Genomic DNA, 23,543 nt, shown 5'->3' with positions numbered 1-23,543 from the left:
AATCTTAAGGGGATCTTTACCTAAAATTAGAGATTACATCGAATATTACTAAAAGAGCAAAGATTCCACTAAATAAATAAAATTCATGATCAACAACTGATGATTGTCCTGCAACAGTAACATTGCACTCAATAACAGTCCCTAAATTGTAATGTAAATGTATGGTTTAAGTGACGAATTGCACGTTACATTACAGGGACTAATAACCTTTGCACACCAAGAACCACCAAGAAGCAGAAGCAAGTTACTTTGATAAATTTTTGATAGCTCAAAAAAATTAGTTTGAAAAAATAAACAATTTTTGCTATATATGTACCTTTATATCTATCTTTATAGTGGTCTTTCATTTAACCCACATCCTAACTTATGAATGGTTTCTAATTGAAAGGAGGAAGAAGAAATGGAGGAGAAGGGTTATATTCTACAACACAAGGGCATCTTTCTCTAATGTTTATCACATGCACAACACATGGTACACCCTAACAGAAAATTTAATGTTTTCTAGCCAGAGGTATCAAATTAAAGCGGTTTTTAAACTTTAGGATATTAAAGTGGTAAAAAAATACCGTATGGTATCATAATGATGAAATGAGTAAACTTTATGGTATTAAAGAGGAAATAAGCTATTTTACATTGACTTAAAAGCATTGGAATTTAAAAAGCAATACCATTTTTGGAAGTCCAAGACTGCACCATGGTGTCGAGAAAATGTTTGCATATCTACCCAAAGATAACTGCCCCCTTGTTATTCCTGCACAAGTTATGCTGAGGAAAGAACAAATGTTTAATTTATATATTAAATATGATTATGAGAAAACACACTATTTAAGGAATAAAAATCAAATACCTTCTTGGAATGTCGTTAAAGTCCCCACAAAGAACTAGGCCATCATGTTCAGAGAACTTGCCAAATCTTTGCAATTGTTGAAGCTCCTCGGAGAGAACACATATCTAATGAGAAATAAGAGAAAACTTACTGGTATAAGAACTCTTGTATATAAGAGAATTTTGAGGATAAATCTTTGCGGTGAATCCCTTTATTGTTTGCAGTGTATAGACCTTGTTGCACCACTGGTGAGAAAATTTCTGGTCTTGTGAGATTCTGTTGACTAACTTCATGTTTTATTAGATTCTTGAAGGGACTGTGATTTCAAGAGATTGCTACTGTTACAGTCCCTGATATAAGGAAGCTATGGGTATGGACCATACGGATTATGGTAGTATCTTGGTTGTCATCAGTATCAGTGATAGACAAAAAGCTTGTTTATCCATTTGTATCTTAAACAATTGGTTGCACTTGTTATTAAAAAATGGGTTACAATCTTTCCATTTCCTTTATCATTTTTTCTGACTTTGTTTACAGGGATAATTATAAGCTGTTAAAATGTGGTGCCTTTAGTTACTCACAGATATCGTGTGAGGCATTTGTATGCTAACTTTCATCTGCAGTTCTTGGAATTGCTGCTTGAAGAGATTGCTATGGAGGGCTGCTAAATCTTATAAAATGTATGATTTTAATCTGGTAATGAAATGGCTTAAAAAAGAGAACGAAAGGGCATGGAAGTGGCTAGATGCTATTGACAAAAAAATGTTGGGCAAGATCCCATTTTAAGGTTTATGTTCCATGTGAAAGAATTTTTGGGGGCGTATAATTTTGCAAATATCTAAATTTAGACGTAAATTTGCAAATATGGATGTTTTGGAGGATATATATGCAAAAAATCCTAAATAGTAACAATCAACATTCTAGGCCAATATTAAATTAAATAGCAAACTGGATATAACACGGAAAAAGGCAGCCATCCCCCGTTGGTCGGACGCGACGGTCCAAGATGGCATAGGCTCATTTCTAAACAACTTGGACACACCAAGGCATGATAGTGCATTCTCTGGATAAAACACAACTAATATAGAAGATGCATTATAATGGTATAATGCTCATAAGCATAAAAGGTTAAAGCTACATACCGGAGAAAAATATGTAATCAAAGCAGTTATCTGCAGCCCCAGATCGATAGCACCTGGTATACTTCGGTTCCATTGTGCCTCTATCAATCTGAGCACTTGACTCGTGAGACATAATCCACTCATTATACGCAACCTTGTACGCTGAGGCATAAAGATTATAAAAGGCAAGACTAAATTACAGAGTATTTTTGTAATGACCATATCAAAAATGAACAATTGCAGTATTCATAATCTTTTTAAAGCAACCTTTCATCTTTACGTATATATATGGCTTAGATTCACTTCGAGTCCTAAAGTTAGAAAGTTTATCACTATGATAGTATGATACCATAAAGTATATCAGCCCTTTGATACCCTAAAGTTTCAAACCCATATCACTTTGATGCCAATTTTAGTATAACATTTATTTTTGTGTTAAGTAAAACAAAAATGATGAAAATGATCTCAACTAAAACTCTCCCGCATACAAACAACTTGGCTTTTTTCATAACTGAGTTTTAGAGTCTCAAACTAAAGCCAAACCCCTACAGACCTTCCCAAAACATGAATCTAGATGGACGGCGATGAACCCAAGCTCGATGACGACGAACCCTAGTTGTACGAAGAGTAGCTCGACAAAGATGGATGTTGTGGAAAGTTAATGAAATGAAAGCAGATCACTGCTTCACGAATTATTTTGGTTAGACATTTGTACATAAATTGGGTTATGGAGAGAATTTTAATTTTCACATTAAAGATCCTGGGATTTCCATCAACAGAGGATGGAAATGATTATGAAGTAACTAGAGTAACTGAGAAAATAGTTGAAGACAAGGGAAAGTGGGCCTTGCCTGAGAATCAAGATGAAGTTGATGATGAGAAAGAAAGTGAAGACAATATTAATGGTGGGGAAGATGAGTTTAACATGAATAGAAAAGTTTATAGACACAGGGCTCTAGGTGGTGATGATGTTAAGCCAACAAATATAGCTATCTCAGCTAATTGGAGAAGCATGTAGATGTCGAGGATGTTGCACATAATAGCTCTAAATGGATTATTGTAGTTTGTAGCGAGAAGACGTGCAAATGGAGATGTTATGCTACACGGGACCAAGACAAGATAAATTAGAGGTTAGTTGATATTCATAGTTGCAAGAGAGTTTATAAAAACTCTCAAGCAAATTCTGCATGATTGGTAAAATGGGCAATGAAGTGGTTGAGGGATAATCCCAAAGGAGTGTTGATGACACGAGGAAGATGATACTCTCTGAGCTAGAAATGGACGCTAGTATGCAGCAAGTCTGTAGAGCTAGACCAAAGCACTTGAGGTGATTTAAGGGGGCTACAAGAAGTAGTTTTGGCAATTGTGGGAATATTCTCACATGATTCTAGAGAGGAATCCAGTATGGTTAAAACCAAAAGAGAACTTGAATAACCGCAATGAGTTTTTTGGCTTCTTTGTGTCCTACAAGGCCCAAATTGCAGGACTTATGGATGAATGTAGAACGGTTACTGGATTAGATGGACGTTTTTCAAAGACTCCAACTAAAGGTATTCTTCTTTCCCCAGTGGCTAGAGATCAAACAACCAGATGTTTCCTGCAGTGTTTTCAAATGCGCGCGCCTCATTGCGCCTCATGCGCCTTACGATGCGGGGCGGTGGTGAAGCGTCCCACTTCTGATGTAACAGTGCCTTTTGTGCCTCGCGTACATCCTTAGTTTGTGCAAGGTCCATGTAGTACATATCCTCATATAGTTTTGTTTGTTAACATTTCAATCGAGTATTTATACTTGATATTTCATATCCCAAAAAGCAAAATAAATCCATTAGTCCTTTTTAGTAGCCTTCAATTAAGGATCATTACTAATCCTTTGCTTGGATATTAGTCTTGATTTAACATTTGATTTGAAAATTTATGAATTTTGCTACTATGTTGGGTGTTAGCAATAGAAATTAAGGCATTATATTGTGATTTTGTAGTAAGATATTATTTATCATGATATTTTTCAAGTGAATTCTAAAAATATGTTCTTTCATGCTTGATTATGTATTTTGAAAAATTATGTGGGCGGTGTGCGCCTCGCATCACTCGGACGCGCGCATCGCGTTGCGCCTTGCGCATGTGCGCGTAAAGATGTTCTGCGCCCCGCATTGCGCCTCACGCATTAAAAGCACAGGTTTCCTATAACAGTAGCCGAGTGGAATCAGAGAGCAGCGAGACTTGTGCTTGGTTTTTGGAATGTTTCAAAGAAGCTATGAATGTTTCAATGGGTCCATGTGTAGAAGTTGACGGTGGGTTCAGAAGGATTCAGCTGGGAAAATCAACTATTAAAATGACTGATATAAGGTAAAAAGTCTCAACTATTAAAATGACTGATATAAGGAAAAAGTCTCAAGTTAAAAGAGGAGAAATCACAGCCCCTTCAAGATATAAGGTAACTGATGGGAAGCAGGGCGGGGCCTCGACCTGGAGGTTAGGGATCGTCGATGATGTGGCAGAATGGGGATAAATTCCATGATGAAGAAGAAGGCTACCCCCTATGAACAGTACGGATCTCGAGGAAGCAGCCAACAGTGTTCATCAAGGTTTTAAATATCGGATGTCGGGTTCATGTCGCTCGGCCAAAATTCATGTCGGATAGCGAAAATCGGGGATATATCGGGGGACATGAAAAAAATATCGGATTACCATATCGGGTAGGTTGATATAATATCATAAATGGAATCTTCACATACTTGATAATTATATTGTCTAAACATATAATTATTGATGTTAGGATCACTAACCAATTGTAGACACCTGATTCCCGAGTGCATATTGACAGTATAATAATTATCCAGAATATAAAAATTACTAATACAATTCTTTATACACAACTTTATTTATTAATGTAAAGATTTATTAATTGTTCAATTTAAGAATTTATGTTATTATAAAAGTCACTTCATAATTTTACACTCAAAGAAAAAGATTACAAAAAAAATGTTCACATACAAAGCGCGTGCATTATACTAGTAGGAACAAAAAGAAAATTCTACTGAAATTGAAAATTAAACTCGTAATTGCTATTCTAAACTACTTAACTGCATCGACTAACAATTGCAGGATTTTTATTATATATCTGTCATTTCTCCAAACAAGAAACTAGTAAAACCGAAGTATATGTGCACCTAATACAAATAAATTCATGTGTTCTTATAGCCTTCCATTATAAAGAAAACACATGCAATAACAAGTAATTAAAACCTACAACAAGCACCCATATGGGTAGTGGATGGGAAACAATGTGAAACTTTACATAAATAGAAGGTGAAAGATATTGCAAATCATATGATTTCAACATGTCAATGTGAAACCGATATTTCTGAATTTTGGCCGATTTTTGATGGCCGAAATGTCGTCCGATATATCCGCTATTTTCCGACATGTCCCCGACATGACCTCAAAAACGCCATACGCATTAAATTCAACAATTTCGTGGCGACTAGGCTCCGAATCCGCAATATCAGCCACCATGTCCGACATGGCGGTCGATATTTAAAACACTAGTGTTCATCCTTGAACAGTAATTTTTCTTTTTTTATAAAAAAGGTTTGTGGTTAAGATCGGATGGTTACGATTAAAAGTGGAGAAACTTTAGATACAACTAGGCCTCACAGCTGGGGGCTTCACACCCTAAACGAAAGGCAAATCACATGCCAAAAAACACTTCACATGTTCACAAGAGAATTCTCTAACTCAATTTTTTTATTCATCAAAGTCTATTCCTCATGGAGGATTACATCTATTATTTATAGAGGGAAAAAAACTAAACATGGAAAGGAAATCCAAACCTAATCAAATCCTAATAAAAAAGAAACAAGTCTAACAAAATAAGTCTCAGAGATCCTAAAAATACTAAATCAAATCTTAAGGGGATCTTTACCTAAAATTAGAGATTACATCGAATATTACTAAAAGAACAAAGATTCCACTAAATATATAAAATTCATGATCAACAACTGATGATTGTCCTGCATCAGTAACATTGCACTCAATAACAGTCCCTGAATTGTAATGTAAATGTATGGTTTAAGTGACGAATTGCACGTTACATTACAGGGACTAATAACCTTTGCACACCAAGAACCACCAAGAAGCAAAAGCAAGTTACTTTGATAAATTTTTGATAGCTCAAAAAAATTAGTTTGAAAAAATAAACAATGGCTATATATGTACCTTCATATCTATCTTTATAGTGGTCTTTCATTTAACTCACATCCTAACTTATGAATGGTTTCTAATTGAAAGGAGGAAGAAAGGGAGGAGAAGGGTTATATTCTACAACACAAGGGCATCTTTCTCTAATGTTTATCACATGCACAACACATGGTACACCCTAACAGAAAATTTAATGTTTTCTAGCCAGAGGTATCAAATTAAAGCGGTTTTTAAACTTCAGGATATTAAAGTGGTAAAAAAATACAGTATGGTATCATAATGATGAAATGAGTAAACTTTATGGTATTAAAGAGGAAATAAGCTATTTTACATTGACTTAAAAGCATTGGAATTTAAAAAGCAATACCATTTTTGGAAGTCCAAGACTGCACCATGGTGTCGAGAAAATGTTTGCATATCTACCCAAAGATAACTGCCCCCTTGTTATTCCTGCATAAGTTATGCTAAGGAAAGAACAAATGTTTAATTTATATATTAAATATGATTATGAGAAAACACACTATTTAAGGAATAAAAATCAAATACCTTCTTGGAATGTCGTTAAAGTCCCCACAAAGAACTAGGCCATCATGTTCAGAGAACTTGCCAAATCTTTGCAATTGTTGAAGCTCCTCGGAGAGAACACATATCTAATGAGAAATAAGAGAAAACTTACTGGTATAAGAACTCTTGTATATAAGAGAATTTTGAGGATAAATCTTTGCGGTGAATCCCTTTATTGTTTGCAGTGTATAGACCTTGTTGCACCACTGGTGAGAAAATTTCTGGTCTTGTGAGATTCTGTTGACTAACTTCATGTTTTATTAGATTCTTGAAGGGACTGTGATTTTAAGAGATTGCTACTGTTACAGTCCCTGATATAAGGAAGCTATGGGTATGGACCAGACGGATTATGGTAGTATCTTGGTTGTCATCAGTATCAGTGATAGACAAAAAGCTTGTTTATCCATTTGTATCTTAAACAATTGGTTGCACTTGTTATTAAAAAATGGGTTACAATCTTTCCATTTCCTTTATCATTTTTTCTGACTTTGTTTACAGGGATAATTATAAGCTGTTAAAATGTGGTGCCTTTAGTTACTCATAGATATCGTGTGAGGCATTTGTATGCTAACTTTCATCTGCAGTTCTTGGAATTGCTGCTTGAGGAGATTGCTATGGAGGGCTGCTAAATCTTATAAAATGTATGATTTTAATCTGGTAATGAAATGGCTTAAAAAAGAGAACGAAAGGGCATGGAAGTGGCTAGATGCTATTGACAAAAAAATGTTGGGCAAGATCCCATTTTAAGGTTTATGTTCCATGTGATTTACTTTGTAACAATATTTGTGTAGCTTCCAATGGATATATTATGGAGGCAAGAGATAAACCAATTGTTACAATGTTGGAGATAATAAGAAGGCTTGCATTGCAGTGAGGAGACACCAACAAAGAAAGAAGCTGGCAGTAAGTGGAGTGGAACTATTTGCTCTAAGGTAGTATCAAGGCTACAAGAAGTTGGAAAAAAAATCAAGAGAATGCTATGTAAGTTTCTATAGTGGAGAAGGGAAGTAGGAAGTTAAAGTGTCTGGGAGGCAAAGTGACTATTAACATCGCAAATAGGTCTGTGATTGTAGGGTGTGGCAATTAACTGGTATTCCTTGCATACATGCTGTACCGTGTCATAGAGAAGCAAGAGTTTGACATTGAAAGTGTGGTATCTGATTGCTATTATGTCACAAAATAATTGAAAGCTTATGAATTATGCCAGTACCTGAGACAAGTACTTCTTCTTCTTACATAAAAGGAAAACAACAAATAAGAAAGAAAAGAAATGCGGAAGTTGATGTTTTTTCAGCATTAAGTGAAATAGAATGTTTTGTTTCTCATATGCAAGACATCCATCAGGGAGAATTTCTGGTTTCTCATATGCAAGACAACCTTCAAGACCCATTTTCTCGGTTAACCTAGAAGCACATTGAAAGAGAACTAATATCACACTTTACAATGGGTCCATGTGTGGAAGTTGACAATGGGTCCATGTCTGGAGAGCCATATAATACTAAGAATTGTTTGCAATATTTCTGATATTTGAGACTCATCGACATTCCATAGCTGTGACTAAACAAAAGGGTTATACAACCATCAAAACATATAATTTATAATATATTTCTTTAAAATATAAAGTATTGAAAAAACTACATCAAAATATAAATTTCTCAAGAACTAAAATACATGATAAAATAAAACGTTGGTACTAGTTTGGAGGCTTGATTAGTGAGTTATCATCGCGTAACCTTGATTTCCTCCTCTAATAATTGCGGATAGTGACGAACTAAATCCAGTTATATATTAAGTATTATCCTTTGCCGAACATTTAAGAGGGTAACCTATGAAAATAAAACTTTTGAGAGACTAAAATAACAAAATTAAATTGTTGAAAAAAAAAATCTAAAAGTAAAAGAAACTCTCACCGAAATATATATATTCCAAAGCCTCCCAATCCAGTATGGTAACATTATGAGGTTCTGTTACCGGTGTCTTCGTCCTCTCCGTCGTCATCGTACATCTTCGCCGGTGATATTGCCGATTCGATCGCCGCCGTGGACAACCTCAACTCTATTTCTCGCTCTCCGAAGTCTTTCTGCGTGATCAAGTTCCTACACTGGCCGTTGGTTTTATAGAGAAACAACGGGGTGGAATCGAATCGAATTTGAACAAATAGTGCAAGGTTCAAATTCGAGTTCGGCTTATATGGTGCTATTCGTGTTCGTATTCGAATTCGACATTCGTCGGAGAGGGAAGAGGGCGTCGTCGCGGGGAGGGAGGAGGGCGTCGGAGAGAGAGAAGCGCAGTACGGTAACAAGGGGAGGGAAGAGAGAGTTGTCTGGGGGAAGGAGGACGGCGTCGTCAGCGGGGAGGGAGAAATTGGTATTTGGTTGGAGGCGGAAAGTGGAACTCAGTGACTGTGAAAACCCTAGTCCCTTAACATGTCTATTTATAGAGGGGGAGAAGTTGTAATAAAAATTTTAATGGATAATATTTGCAACAAGTTTAATTAATAGGATTAACATATAAAAAGTTATCGAATAGTTAATGATCAGCCGAATCAAATATACTTTTAGTTAAATTCTATTTATTTATAAGCTGAATGCTAAAAAAATATTCATTTAGTATTAAATAAACTACCAGATCGAATATGATCGAATATCTAAACGAATATTAACCGAATTGTTTATTAAATATTTGGTTTCGCTTCCACCCCTAGAAACAAGCACTTCATTTTCTTTCCTACCCTATAATCCTACTACCTACCCTCTTCATGTGATACATCTCATCCACATGTGACTCTACTGACAACTTCCTTTTTCATTTTGAGGATTTTTTTTTCAAAACAACAAAATATCAAGAATTTAATCATAGGATTATTAGCCCTTTGACACTCCTTAGTTAACACCATTTTTAACTTCGATACTTAGAGTTTCCCCAAACATTTTATATCCAATGTTTGTAGCTTTTATGAATTTTTGATATCCTAAAGTTTTTATTTTTGACACTTTAATACCTGATTTAGGGTATCAAAATTTAAAAATGTGTAAGCTCTGTGTTATCAAAGTTTAAAATTGTGTAAAATTTAGAGTATCAAAGTGGCGAAAAAGACATTAGGGTATCAAAGTAAGCAACAATGTAAATTAACATTAGGATATCAAAGTTAAAAAGTATAAACTTAGGGTACCAAAGTGCAAATGTTCTTTAGTTATATAGACAACTATGTTTCTCAATTATATTTACGAAAAGTAGCAATAGTAGTAGTATAAGGTTTTTTCCGTAGTGATCCGTTTAATCTTTAATATTTTGAAATTTCTCCTTCAAATCATTTTTGAATTCAGTGCTCTACGTGTTTCTGTAGGTAAATGCAGCTAAATATCTTTCTCTTATTAGATCATACTAAAGAAACTAGATTGTGTTGGATTCAATGGAGAAAAGAATTAAATTTCAAGTGTTTTGTTAAAGATTGTAAATGGGTCTTAATTTTAAACACTTGTCAAATTGGTTTCGTGTGCTTTCTCTACCAAATACTGCAGAGATGGATTAAGGATAAAATATGCTGCTATAATTAACAAAATTAAATAACAACATTATCTTTTTACGAAGGCAATTATGACTTGAATGGCATATGCTCGCAACAACATGAGAAGAACAAATATACCAAGAGATAAGAACCTGAAGCATGATAAATTGGTGTCAGTCCTTATTTTTATTTTTAGAATGATGTCCTTCCTTTTTGTCTATAATTAACAGATGAGGGTTGATTCCTATTCTTATTGGAAGAAGCCAAGATGTCGTTATCAAATGCATCCAGAAAAATCAATCGATCAATACATAGACAGATTGCAGATATATAGAAACATGAGTCATTCCTTAAGTTTAACTCAGTAAGATATATAATTGCTTGAGAAAATATCGCAATGGTATATATAATTTATGGTCTTTTTATAATTTCTTTTATTTTCTTTTTTTGTTTTTCCCATTAAAGCAGACCATTTTTTCTGTTTCCTCAGTCTGAGGAGTTTCTAATGAGAAAATCCCAAACATTGGTGACAATGTGTTGCTGTACTTTTTATTTTTGGTTTTCGAATATTTTGTATGTGACATCTTGTGAGCGGGTTTGAAAATTATGCTAACAATTTGGGTACTTCCAATAAGAAACTGTTACTAAACATAAAACAGTAACGATACATAAGAGAATATCGTGCAATCCAAAAGATTACATATAGGTAGGAATCATGTTGTAAGCTTTTTCACCTAAAAGGTAAGAGAACTGATGGTACAAATCAACAATCATATAACAGACATCTTAGACGTTCATATTTCACCTAATTAATGCCTCGAGAGCATCTAGAAAAGAGGCTACATAAAAGAAGCAATGATATAACATGTAATAAGGACTCTACTACAAATATTGATGTTTCTAATTCATGAATCCTTTCATACATTTTTGACACAAAAGGAACCATTTCATATCATACTTGTCAAAGCTCTTACACTCACTAATATTGAAATGGAAGATCGTATTTTGACATAGTAAACAATCATATAATTCTATATGGCGTAAAATTTGGTTCTCAATGGAGATTTGTATTAATTGAATGGTAATTACAAATCAAGAATCAAAAATTATAACAGAAGCAAAGAGAATGCTCTTCTTGTTTAACATGGGTTCTTTGGTAGCGATAGGACGCCTCCCTCGATGCTCGTGTCGAGTTTGCTTCCCTTGGACGATCCGATCGAAATTACGGTTGAGCTTCAGTACGCAGTAGAAACTCGTATGATTGAATTCGGTTACCCAAGCTTGATGAGTATCAAGGCCGAATGCTTAGAGAAGCCTAATATGCAAGAGTTTGCAAAGAGCCAAGAGTCTCAAATCTGAGAGTTTAGATTGAGTCCACTTCAACAATCCAAACGCTTTCTTAAGAATATCCAGTCAAGCTCTCAAAATGCCTAGCCGATCAAGCCCACCAAGCCCCCTTCATGTTGCCAAAGGTGGCTTATAAATAGGCAGGGAAAGGCATGGTCCATCCCTTGACTTGCTTTCTTAAGAATATCCAGTCAAGCTCTCAAAATGCCTAGCCGATCAAGCCCACCAAGCCCCCTTCATGTTGCCAAAGGTGGCTTATAAATAGGCAGGGAAAGGCATGGTCCATCCCTTGACTTGTGGGATGTGACTGCTCACAGGTGAGGAGCACCATACCTTCCTCTATAGCTATGGGATGTGACCACTTTGGGGTGATGAGAGCCATGCTCCATCACTTAGAACATGGGACGTGGGCTTGCCCACTCCTACAAGCAAGCAACTGCTTGCACCGTTCAGGCGAGGCTGGCGGGCTTGCAGGCGAGCTTGAGTGCTATCTGAATGCTCAGGCGAGCTTGTAGGGGAACTTAGTGAACAGGCGGGGTCGACTGGCGGACCCATCAAGCGTTAGGCGAGCTTGAGTCTATAGGCGAGCTTGGTTCATGTGGATGAACTCCCTACAGTCGAGCCTGACTCGTGCGGGCGAGCGAAGCATTTCGGTGAGCTTGACTCATGCTGGCGAGTGAATCAATTAGGCGAGCTTGGTTCGTGCGGGCAAATCAAGCAAGCAGGTGAGCTTGGCTCGTGATGTCGAGTAAAACAAACAGGTGAACTCGACTCGTGCGGGCGAGTCGAACAATCAGGTGAGCTTGACTCGTGCTGGCGAGTCAAGCCATGTTGGTGAAATTTGACTCGTACAGGCGAGCAAAGCGTGTTGGCGAGTCAAGCTTGCAGGCGAGCTCTGCTTGGCCTCTTGAATGCAGGCGAGCTTGACTTGTGTTGGCAAGTCAAGTTTGCAGGCGAGATCTGCTTGGCCTCTTGAATGCAGGCGAGCTAGCTTGCTTTTGTAATCTTGAGCACACAGGCGAGCTCAATACATGGGCAGGCGGGGTCAATCAGGCAAGGTTTGACCTCCTTGATTAAAGGTAATTTTTATTGCCTACAAAACCCCCTTCAAAGTTTTTAGACCTAAATCAGGTTGAATGTGGTCTGGAACACTTTGAATGAAGAGGATCACTGTTCATTGTCTGGGTGAATTTGAACCCTTTGGTTGAGTTGAGCTCTTTAGGTGAGCTCCATGAAGTGCAAGCGAGCTCAAGCAACAGGGGAGCTCGAGCCTACAGGCGAGCCAGATGATTGTAGGCGAGCTCTAGATGTTGGTAGGCGAGCTTTGCACTTGCAGGCGAGCTTGATGATTGTAGGCGAGGTCCGAGCCGCCGGTGATAGGCGAGCCACGTGTCCATGGGCGGGCTCTTGCGCTTGCCAGCTAAGGCGTGGGCACGTCAGATCATCTTCACACGCTTGATCTCATCGGTGGAATTGGCGGCACTCTTGATCTCAATCGTCGATTCGACGAGAGATCATGGCCGTTCGGTTGAACTGTTTCATCTTGGTCATTGGTTCGAATACGAACCGCCTCGTCATCCAAGCCATTCGATTCGAGACTCGATCTCATCCGTTCGATTTGAACTGTCGAATCTGAACCGTCATAGGTGATCTGAACCGTTGGCTTTGGTTGAGACGATGAATCTCAACTGTTGAAGCCTCGCCTATATAAAGCCTTCATCTCCCTCCTTGGGAGATTACTATGCTTTTGAAAATTGCTCAAGCCTTCAAAGGAAACTCGAACCCTTTGCCTCATTTCTTCTCGAGCTCAAAAATGGCCCCCAAGAAGATTGCTTCCAAGGGGAAGAGGACTGCTTCCTCTTCTGCCGCCGCCGCTGCCTCATTTCTTCTCGAGCTCAAAAATGGCCCCCAAGAAGATTGCTTCCAAGGGGAAGAGGACGCCGCTGCCGTCGCCGTCACCGCTACTGTCGGCGTGACTCGACCTCACTATGGTAGTTAAGAACTATGGGATCAAAAATGGAGAAGATGAACAGACTCCTGTTCATCTTCTAGCGGGCTTCGTCTACTCAGGCGAGGTTCTGCTATCCTAGCGATCTTGCTTGTCAGGCGAGCTCAGCTTTGTCAAGCGAGCTTCTGCCTTTGTCAGGCGAGCTCTGCTTTGTCAAGCGAGCTTCTGCCTTTGTCAGGTGAGTTTTGTTAACTCGTCTGTTTGATAAAGCTCGCCTGCACGTCGCAGGCTACCTGTTTTAAAGACTTAGAAAATTTTTAACTTTTGAGTAAAAATTTTCTAATCTCTTTTGTTGTATTTCGCAGCTCGAGAGGAGGCACTAACTATTACGCCTTGCATACCAAGATCTTGTAGAAAGAGACCCCTCACCGCAAATGAGGCGGGCCAATCCGAAAAGAGCGCCCGTAAAAGAAGACCAGTTGAGCCTAAGACACCTGAGCCTATCGTGATTTCAGATGACGAGGAAGAAGATTTACCCACTCCAACATCTACTCCGCTACCCCCTCTACAGCCGTGGTTTCCCCACCTCAGCAAGCATAGGAGGTAAGGGGAGCCCAAGTTTTGACGAATCAGAGCCTATTCCCCTGATCCAGCCTATCGCCATGATTTCTCCCGGCCAAGAATCTGCCTCCCCGGGTTCTAGATCCGTGCAGGGCCTCGTCAAATGGTTGGAGAATGTAATGAAACAAGCAGTCTCCATCATTAGTCTTGGGTGAGGGACCTTCATGGATTTTAACACTTTCATTGCAGACAGCTTGAATGATATTCAACGCGCGGGCAATAATCAATTAGTTGTGCGTTGTATGCAAAAAATTCTTTGTCTGGAGGCATCTGTGCATCGCTTGGAAGAACTGATGTACTCTACTTTTGGTCTTGAGGTAGAGCGAATTGTAGCCCAAGCTCGGATTAAAAAGATGCATGAACATGAAGCTCAACAGAAGAGCTTATCGGAGATGGAGGATCTCATCGCAAATTTACAGGAGCAGCAAAGCAAATTGCATGCTAAAATGACCGCTTTTGCCTCCATCATCACCCAGCTGAAGGCCAAGCTTGCTGAGGAAGAATTAACCCTGAAGGGGCTCCAGCTTGAGAGCGTGAACGTTCGTGAGACCGTTAAAAAGGAAAAACAAGCTCTCTAGGTGCTGCAACACTAAACAGCTGTTGCTACGCCTATTGACGTTAAGCTCCTGAAGGAAGCTGAGGAACAGGTCCAGGCGGCCCGTGTGAAGAAGCTAGCCATTGTTAAGGCTCAGCTCGCCTCCTTTAGCTTGAATGTATTATTTTAACTCTGTGTTGTTAAAGCTTCTCTTTGAATGAAATCATGATTTTGTCATCCGGTTGTCGCTTCTCAATAACTTGCGCATTTTTCTTGCTTTCATTCCCTCTGTTGACCAACACTTAGGATTTTTAGCAATCAACTATCAACGGGTTTGATTTGCCTTTACTAATTACCGTTTGAATTGGGCTAGTCATACTATTCCCCTTAGTATGATGAGTTGTCGAAAAGTTTCTTTTAGACTAAACGCTAAAATTTCTTCTCTACCCTTAGCCGTTAGAGGCGTCAGGTTGGGTTAATTACAACTGTTAAGCTGTAATTAGGTTAGGCCATGTCGTTAAATATAACAACTTGGCCCAAAAATGAGTGACCGCTTGCATAAGTGATTGCTCAAGGGTTCGAATAACGACTCATCGCTTGGTAGGTTGTTACTTGGGAATGGGCAGTCGATAGGGCACATCGTTTGATAGGCCATTGTCGACGAACAATGTTATTTGTGGGAATGACGATGTTAGGGTAATTAGATCGTTCAGGGACGTATGAGTGTGATGACTGATTGGAATAGTAGCACATCGCATGGTAGGCTACTATCATCGATTGTTCTAATGATATTAGAACTCTCAGAATGGATCGAATCGTTTAGGGATGTAAGAGTGTGACGACTGATCGGACAACGTCATTTGCAAGAATGACGAAGTTGACTATCAGTGGTAATCGTTAACATGATAGCAGTTTGTTGCAATTAGAGCAACTTTGAGGGCTTACCATCCTATTAAAGAGGATTGGTAAGTTGATTTGTCAGAGGTGTAATGTTAACATGACAGGATTATCGCGATCGGAGCGACTTTGAGGAATTACCATCCTATTAAAGAGGATTGGTAAGTTGATTGGATTGTCGTAATTAGAGCAACTTTGAGTACTTGCCATCCTATTGAAGATGATTGGTATGTTAATTTGTCAGAGGTGACTGTTAGGGTGATAGTGAGAGTTGACCCATCATCATATTGGAGAGGATCGACAGGGAAAATTTGGAGGAAATCAGTTGTCAGAGGTGACAGTTTATTTTTATTTACTCTCCTTAATCTAATACGTCACGTGCTTGTTCATTTTCCGATTCTCGGTATTTTGGGAAGCGGGGTGTGACAAATGTCGTCCGGTTTCCCCTCCAACTTTAATGTATCTTTTAAATTTTGCGCGTTGAGCGCATCCAAGACTTCACATCTCCAAAGACCAAAATTGTTTGTGCCATTAAACTTCTCCACATCTATCATCATAGAATGGATATTCAAACTTTGAACGGTCTTCACGCCGAAAGTACCCTCCACAACTCATTCTTTCTCGACCATCTTTCTTAAGGTACCAATAAAACAATGTGGAACAAACGAAGAATAGATCCAAACTGAAAAAAAGAGATTTTTACCTCCAACTGAAACCCTAACAAGGGCCACCGAAATATCTCACCCCCACACGACGGAAATGAGATCAAAAAATAGTAAAAATCCTACCTTTATCACCAAACGAAGCCCTAGACGAACTTCCAAAGTATTCTACTCTTCCAAATAGCTCAAGCGTAGCCCGAGCTCTGATACCACTTGTTGTGCGCGCGGAAGCCACAAACGATTTGCTTCGAGGAACCAAACCAAACGCCGAGAGAAGGCCAAACAAACCAAACTAATAGAGAAGAAGAGTACAAACTAAGATTACAAATCACTCAAACTCACCAATTAATCTCACCAACAAAGCTCTTAATCTCTCCAAACAAAACCCTAACCAATAGCTCCAGAAAATACCTCTTTTCTATGCTCCAAATATCCTCACAACAAGCCTTAAGAAACCCTAAAACGTGTTTGATATTTATATCAAACAACAGTCCCAAATAGAACAGTAATCCAATAACTGGGCCTGACCCGACTGACGGTCGACCACCCTAAGACTCGCGGTCGATCACGATCAAACGACAGAACCGAAAAATCATTACAGGGTCTAGCGGTCGACCGCACCAACGACAGAGTCAAAAATCAATTACAGGGTTTGGGCTGTCGACCGCACCAAACCTAGAATCAGTTCTCCTTTCCGTGCACGAATTCAGTCGACCGGCCTTGCACCGTGGTCGACCGACAAACTCCAAAACTGACTCGTGCACTTCCAAAACCTGTTCTTCACCAAATTTCTTTGCCGTTTCTTCATCATCGTGTTAAATATCCTGGTTGTGTAACTGGTGCTGTCTCAGGTGATTCCGGATCAACTGGAGAGGTACCATTTGAAGCTAGAATTGTAGAAGAAAATCAACATAGCTACTCAATAGAAACAATGGTGAATGATAAATTGTTCCGTGGTGTGCTGCTCTCTTCCACATCAATCTGCAATGAAGATGGAAGCAATAGAAGAAAGACATGTTTATGGTACTTTCAAATTGCTAGTGAATATACTGAATTTCTAGTGATATGTAATTTGATAGATTTTACATATAATCTGCAGTTATTGTGATCCATTCTCTCAAATATTTAGACCATATTATTAGACCTATGATCTGTGGCTTTGCTAATTTTGTGGTTTTCTACTGAATGATAGTCGATCATCTTCCAAAATGTGAGGCCATTTTATTGTTTAGAACTTTAGATGACAGATGTAATTAGACCTACTCATGCAAAAGTTAAACCATACTGGTGCTGTCAGTATATGTTCATGATGAATATGGTCATTTGAAAATGGCCTATATTGTTTTCAATTAAGTGTATCCAGCAGTGTAGCTACAGATAAAAGTGTTCTACTGTAACACTAACATCAACAGTGAGATCGACCTGTATAAATTGTATACGAGTCATATAATACGGGTATGCAGTTACACAGTTTAGGATATAAATATACCATGATATAACAAAGTTCTACATGGATTCATGTGTGTTAATGTTATTGATAACGTAATTTGAAGGGTTATGTAAGGGGTCAAAACATGATTACCGAACATAATTTGAACGATCATAATTTAATACTAACAATGCGCACAAATATTATGGATATTGTTCCAAAATATTATAAGGAAAAAAAATGCTTCCGCCCCTTTCAGAAATGAAATTTATGTGTCACCCAAGTTTCTAAAAAAAAAATACCCTTTTCAGAGTGCACTAGTTAAGGCACTGGAGCGCTCGTGGAGATGGTGCTAAGGGGAAGCGGACAAGGGTGGGGAAAAGAGATGAAGAGGAAAGGAAAGAGAAAAGAGAGAAATAAAGTTCAAAGAACAGAGGAGAAAAGGGAGAAAGGACAAATATTTATTGAGGAATATAAGGGTATAGATTCAATTTTTTTAAATATCTAGATGGTTTTTCCCCCTTGACTAGTCAACTTGGGGGGGGACACATTGATTAAAATTCTTAAGGGGAAACAATTTTCCCTAATTAGTATTATAAGACCATTTAATCATGCATTAGACTTTTAACTTCTCGTTGTTGGATATATCTTTGACATGCCTTCATTACTTCTGGGACATGTTATAGTTCCACGATGAGTTAAAAAAAGTGTCCTACTGGAGACGGTGATCAATCAAGCGCTATAATATCCACGTACTGAACGTGTAACAGATATCGGCACAACTTTATTCGAGTACCCATTCAACATAATAATTCATATCCATGTAAACTTAGCAACTGCATGCAAGTTCTAGAAATATAGGGTCAGGAAGATCCATGTCACTCCCCTGGGACCCCCATATGCTCTGAGGGAACCCTTGAATTTCCCCCTTCCCCGTATTCATTTGAAAAGCCAGTAACCATCACCAGCCAACTCTTGCGAGTACTTCTTTGTAGCTACTTCGAGTCTCTGCTTGAAAATTCTAGCTAATAACCATTCACAATGATTTTAACTTCGATGTGGTTTGGTTTGGTTTGATTCGGTGAACGTTTAGATTTAATCTCTTGTGGGAAGGGGAGCAAGACAGATGAATGGTTACTTGACGTCATTGATGGTTACTTTAAGGTCATGTGGTTCCAGGTTATATTAGCCAATATATCTGTTTCTGGGCTATGCGCTCAGAAGTTAGTTAGCAAGTCAGATATATTACTCCCCTGAGTTTTTTAGTCGTTGAAGTCACTGTTGCTTTGCCTCCTTGCAACCGAGGGTGAAACCAGGATCCGTTGCCAGCTATAGTTTCAATGTACATTGTGTGGTACAGTATCAGGTCTTAACATCAGGGGTGCAAAGCCATATCCGTATCCATATCCGTTATGGTTACTCAAATATATAACCGATTAACGGATATACGGATATGGTTATTCAAATCTATAACATATAGAATATGATTTTTGGATATGGTTATGTAGTGAATTATTCAGATTCATATCCGAAAATCCGAATATATGTGGATCATATAGCTGTAATTATTTCACTTCTTAGATTAATGAATTGGAGACTAATTTTGATAACCAATAGATCCAATCTTTGCTTTTCAAATATAACAAACATATTAATGAACTCTCTTGTATCGCACAGGCTAACTTTTTTTTTGTGTGGCTATTATTCCATTTTCTCATATCCATTTTGTATCCAAATGTATGTGGATATATATGATCTTGAAAAGAGAAGCATCAAGCAAAGAACCAATGAGAGACCTCATAGCCAAGATCACCTGTGAAATTTCCTTAATATATATTTATAGACATGTAATCTCAACTATATTAGGTATATGCACTCTAATTCAAAAGCAAATAAAAGGTATATACCTGTACACAAATATGAATATTGTTAATCTAGTGCCATTCCCTTCTCTGTCAAAGTATTTTTCACTTACTTACAGCCTTGCTAGTTCTTGGAATATTAGGGTTTTTCTCTTAAGTTCTCATTGATAGAATGTTGGCTTATATAGCCTTACATAACAGGTTTACACAAAGGTCCTCTAAAAGCCCTTTAATTGTGTTCCATTCTCAACACGCCTCCTCAAGATGGGCGAAAGATATCTATTAAGCCCATCTTGTCACACCCTCTAGCTAAATCTACTGAGCTAATCCCTTTAGTCATGCAGTCTGCAGCCTGCTCCTTAGTTGGAACATAGCCTAACTCCAGTAGCCCACTGTTCAGCTTTTTCTTGATGAAGAATCTATCAATTTCGATGAGCTTAGTTCTGTCATGTTGAACTGGGTTGTTGGCGATGCTGATAGCTGACTTGTTGTCGCACCACAAACTCATCTTAGCCCCTTGGTCAAGGTTCAGCTCCACCAGCATGTTTTTCAGCCACATCAGCTCCGCAACCCCCAAGGCCATGGCTCTGTACTCAGCTTCAGCTGTTGATCTTGCCACCACAGATTGCTTCTTGCTTTTCCAGGAGACTAAGTTACCTCCTACAAATATGCAATACCCTGAGGTGGATCTCCGATCATCTCCACAGCTAGCCCAATCTGAGTCACAGTAACCCTCAATGTTCACATGGTCACACCTCCTGAATCTTAGTCCTTTACCAGGGGCACCTTTTAGATACCTCAGTATCTGATATACTGCATCCATATGACCCTTCCTCGGGTCATGCATATAGCGGCTCACCATGCTGACCACAAATGAGATATCTGGACGTGTGTGACTCAAGTAGATCAGCCTACCCACCAATCTATGATATCTCTCATGATCAACAGGTTCTCCTGCCTCAGCACTCAACCTGAGACTCTGATCAATCGGTGTAGCAGCAGGCTTGCACCCCAACATCCCTGTCTCTGCAAGAAGATCTAACGCATACTTCCTCTGGGAGAGAACAATCGCCTTAGGTCCATGAGCTATCTCTATCCCAAGGAAGTATCGAAGCTAATCAAGATCCTTCACTTCGAATTCTTTGCTCAATCTTACCTTGAGCTGAGCAATCTCCTTCTCATCATTTCCTGTGATAATCATGTCATCCACATACACTGCTAGCATAGTGATGTGACCCCTACTTCTTCTGAAGAATACAGTATGGTCGGTATTGATCTGTCTGTATCCCATACCAACCATGGCTCTCCTAAACCTATCAAACCATGCTCGAGGGGACTGTTTCAGCCCATACAGAGACTTCTTCAGCCTGCAGACCTTACCTACTGTCTGTCCTGTGCCACATCCAGGTGGTATCTCCATATACACCTCTTCCACTAGATCTCCATGAAGAAACACATTCTTCACATCCAGTTGGTATAGTTGCCATCCACCATTTTTTCCAGAGAAATCAACGTTCGAACCGTACTCATTTTCGCCACTGGTGCTCATCGTAGTCAATGCCGTATGTCTGGCTGTACCCTTTTGCCACCAATCGTGCCTTATATCGTTCAACCTTCCCTTTTGGGTTCTGCTTCACAGTAAACACCCACTTGCATCCCACTGCTCTTTTTCCTACTGGTAGTGTCGTTAACTCCCACATGTGGTTCTTCTCAAGAGCCCCCAGCTCCTCATGCATAGCAGCCTTCCACTTTGGGTCCTTCTTAGCATCCTGCCAGTTGTTAGGTATAATAACAGAATCTAATGATGCAATAAATGCTCTGTGTGAAGGGGATATGTGAGAGTAGGAAACAAATTGATCTAGATCCCAACCATATCTCTTAGGAGGATTTCCCGCATTACTACGAGTAGTCCTCCTCTCTGACATTGGTGTCGGGAGAGAGGAAGGAGTAGGAATGGTATTACCTAGAGTGGAGGATGGTGTAGGTGTCTTAGGAGTTGGAGCAGAGCTGGACAAGGGACTAGGCACTGGCACTGTCACTGTAGGCACATCTGGCTCCTTCCCCCTCCTACTGTATGTAAGCAACTCCCCTTGAGCTGTAGGCCTAACACCCATTGTCTCCTCCTCCTCCCCTTCATCTTCATCCTCCTTCTCTGCCGAGTACGGGATTGAAATTGGGATTGACCCCCTTGAGCTCTCACCATTCCCTCCCTCTTGCCTCGTACCTCCAGTATCGGGCAAGTCGCCAAAAGGTAAAGTAATCCCCACTGTATAGTACGGCTCGAGCTCCCGAAACCGTACATCCATGCTGACAAACAACCTCTTTTCCACCGGGCTCCAGCAGACATATCCTTTCTGGGTGTCATTGTAGCCCACAAATATACACTTCACAGCCCTAGGGTCTAGCTTCCCAACCGATGGTCTGTTGTCCTTCACAAAGCACACACAGCCAAATACCTTCAATGGTAGGGCCCCCCGTTATCTCCCTTCAGTGTCTCACGAGGAGACTTCCACTCCAACACACTCGAAGGCATCCGGTTGATTAAGTAAGCAGCAGTCAAGACTGCTTGTCCCCACAACACCTTTGGGACATTCATCGCCATCATTATACTCCTAGCAACTTCTAGGAGATGTCTGTTCTTCCTCTCTGCTACCCCATTCTGAGCTGGGGTGTATGGGCATGTAGTCTGGTGTAGAATCCCCTGAGCTGACAGATACTCCCCAAGTGTTCTGTTGGTGTACTCTGTCCTATTATCCGATCTCAACACCTTTACTGCTGCACAATACTGAGTCTGGATGTGCTTATGAAAATCTTTAAAACAGTCAACTACATCACTTTTGTTTTTCATAAGATACACCCAAGTGACCCTAGAGAAGCAATCAATAAATGTAACAAAAAACTTGCATCCATTTATAGAATTTACTAGGCAGGGTCCCCATACATCAGAGTGTATTACTTCAAACTTACAAGAACTCCTATTACCTGAACTAACGTAAGAGCTTCTAGTTAGTTTTCCAAACTCACAAGCATCACAATGTAGCTTCTGTTTATCTATTTTTCCAAACAGGGTTGGATACATTCTACCCAAAATGGCCCTGTCCCTTTCTCCTGAAAAATTACCTTGGGAATGTCAAAAGAAACAATACAATTTAGTTGGATGATAATGGCACTAATGGATAACAGGCTAACAGGAAATGAATGAGCATGCAGAACATTAGATAAAGTTATAGAACCTGTACAACTAACAGTACCCTTACCAACCACATCCTGTGCTGTACCATCAGCAATTTGGATGCTCTCTGCTTCTGCTAAGTGAGCGTAAGATAAGAACTCACTGGAATTGCCTGTCACATGTCTGGATGCTCCAGAATCTATTATCCAGGCGGTGGATCTTCCCTCGTTTGGGTGTGCACTAAGGGCGTAATTGGCATAGTCTACTCCAGTGAAAGTAGTAGATGACTCCTCAGACACATCACCTACTGCTCTCTGCTTCCTCCTCAGTGCTGCCAAGAGAGCCCGATCCTCATCAATGAAGATCATCTCAGCTTCTTCTTCCCTTTCTGCCACTGTCAAGTTTGCCCGATGGCCTCCTCTTCCACCTCGCCTGCCTCCACGCCCACGGCCACGGCCTCCAACTTGACCACGTTCACCCCAGTTCCTCTCCCTGGGTGGCTTAGGGCACATCTGTCTCAGATGGCCTACCTCTCCGCAGTTAAAGCACTGCCTAGTCTCCCCTCTGAATCTAGTGTTATCCGGATTGGATACCACCAGTGCATACTTCTCCCCTGTAAGTCCACCTGTCCCAGCCTGTAGCCTGATACGGCTCTCCTCCTGTATCATGGCTGAGACCGCCTCCTCCAGTGATGGGATCTTTGTCTTGGTTAGTAGCAACGCTGTTCTCTGCTCATACGCTGGAGCCAAGCCTCGAAGAAACAACATAGTCCTCTTCTACAAAGAGGCCTCGCGTTCCTTGCACCCCGGGTCCTTGCAGCTTGCCAGGGGCGAGAAGTGATCGTGATCGAG

At 39.6% G+C, this 23,543-nt stretch overlaps 1 protein-coding gene across 1 annotated transcript in view; it reads right to left on the bottom strand.

The window, feature by feature from the left end:
* The window catches only part of LOC109834375, a 51,793-nt gene that overhangs the window by 23,467 nt on the left and 4,783 nt on the right, over positions 1-23,543 (bottom strand). Inside the window, 5 exon segments of the mRNA XM_020402380.1 lie at positions 669-765; positions 848-951; positions 1,969-2,109; positions 6,515-6,611; positions 6,694-6,797. Coding sequence (XP_020257969.1) covers positions 669-765; positions 848-951; positions 1,969-2,109; positions 6,515-6,611; positions 6,694-6,797 — 543 coding nt within the window.

This window comes from Asparagus officinalis, chromosome 3, assembly GCF_001876935.1.
Source record: "Asparagus officinalis chromosome 3, Aspof.V1, whole genome shotgun sequence".
Classification (NCBI taxonomy): Eukaryota; Viridiplantae; Streptophyta; class Magnoliopsida; order Asparagales; family Asparagaceae; genus Asparagus; species Asparagus officinalis.
The sequence above is the reverse complement of the archived record's forward strand: the minus strand, read 5'-3'. Positions and strand labels throughout refer to the sequence as shown.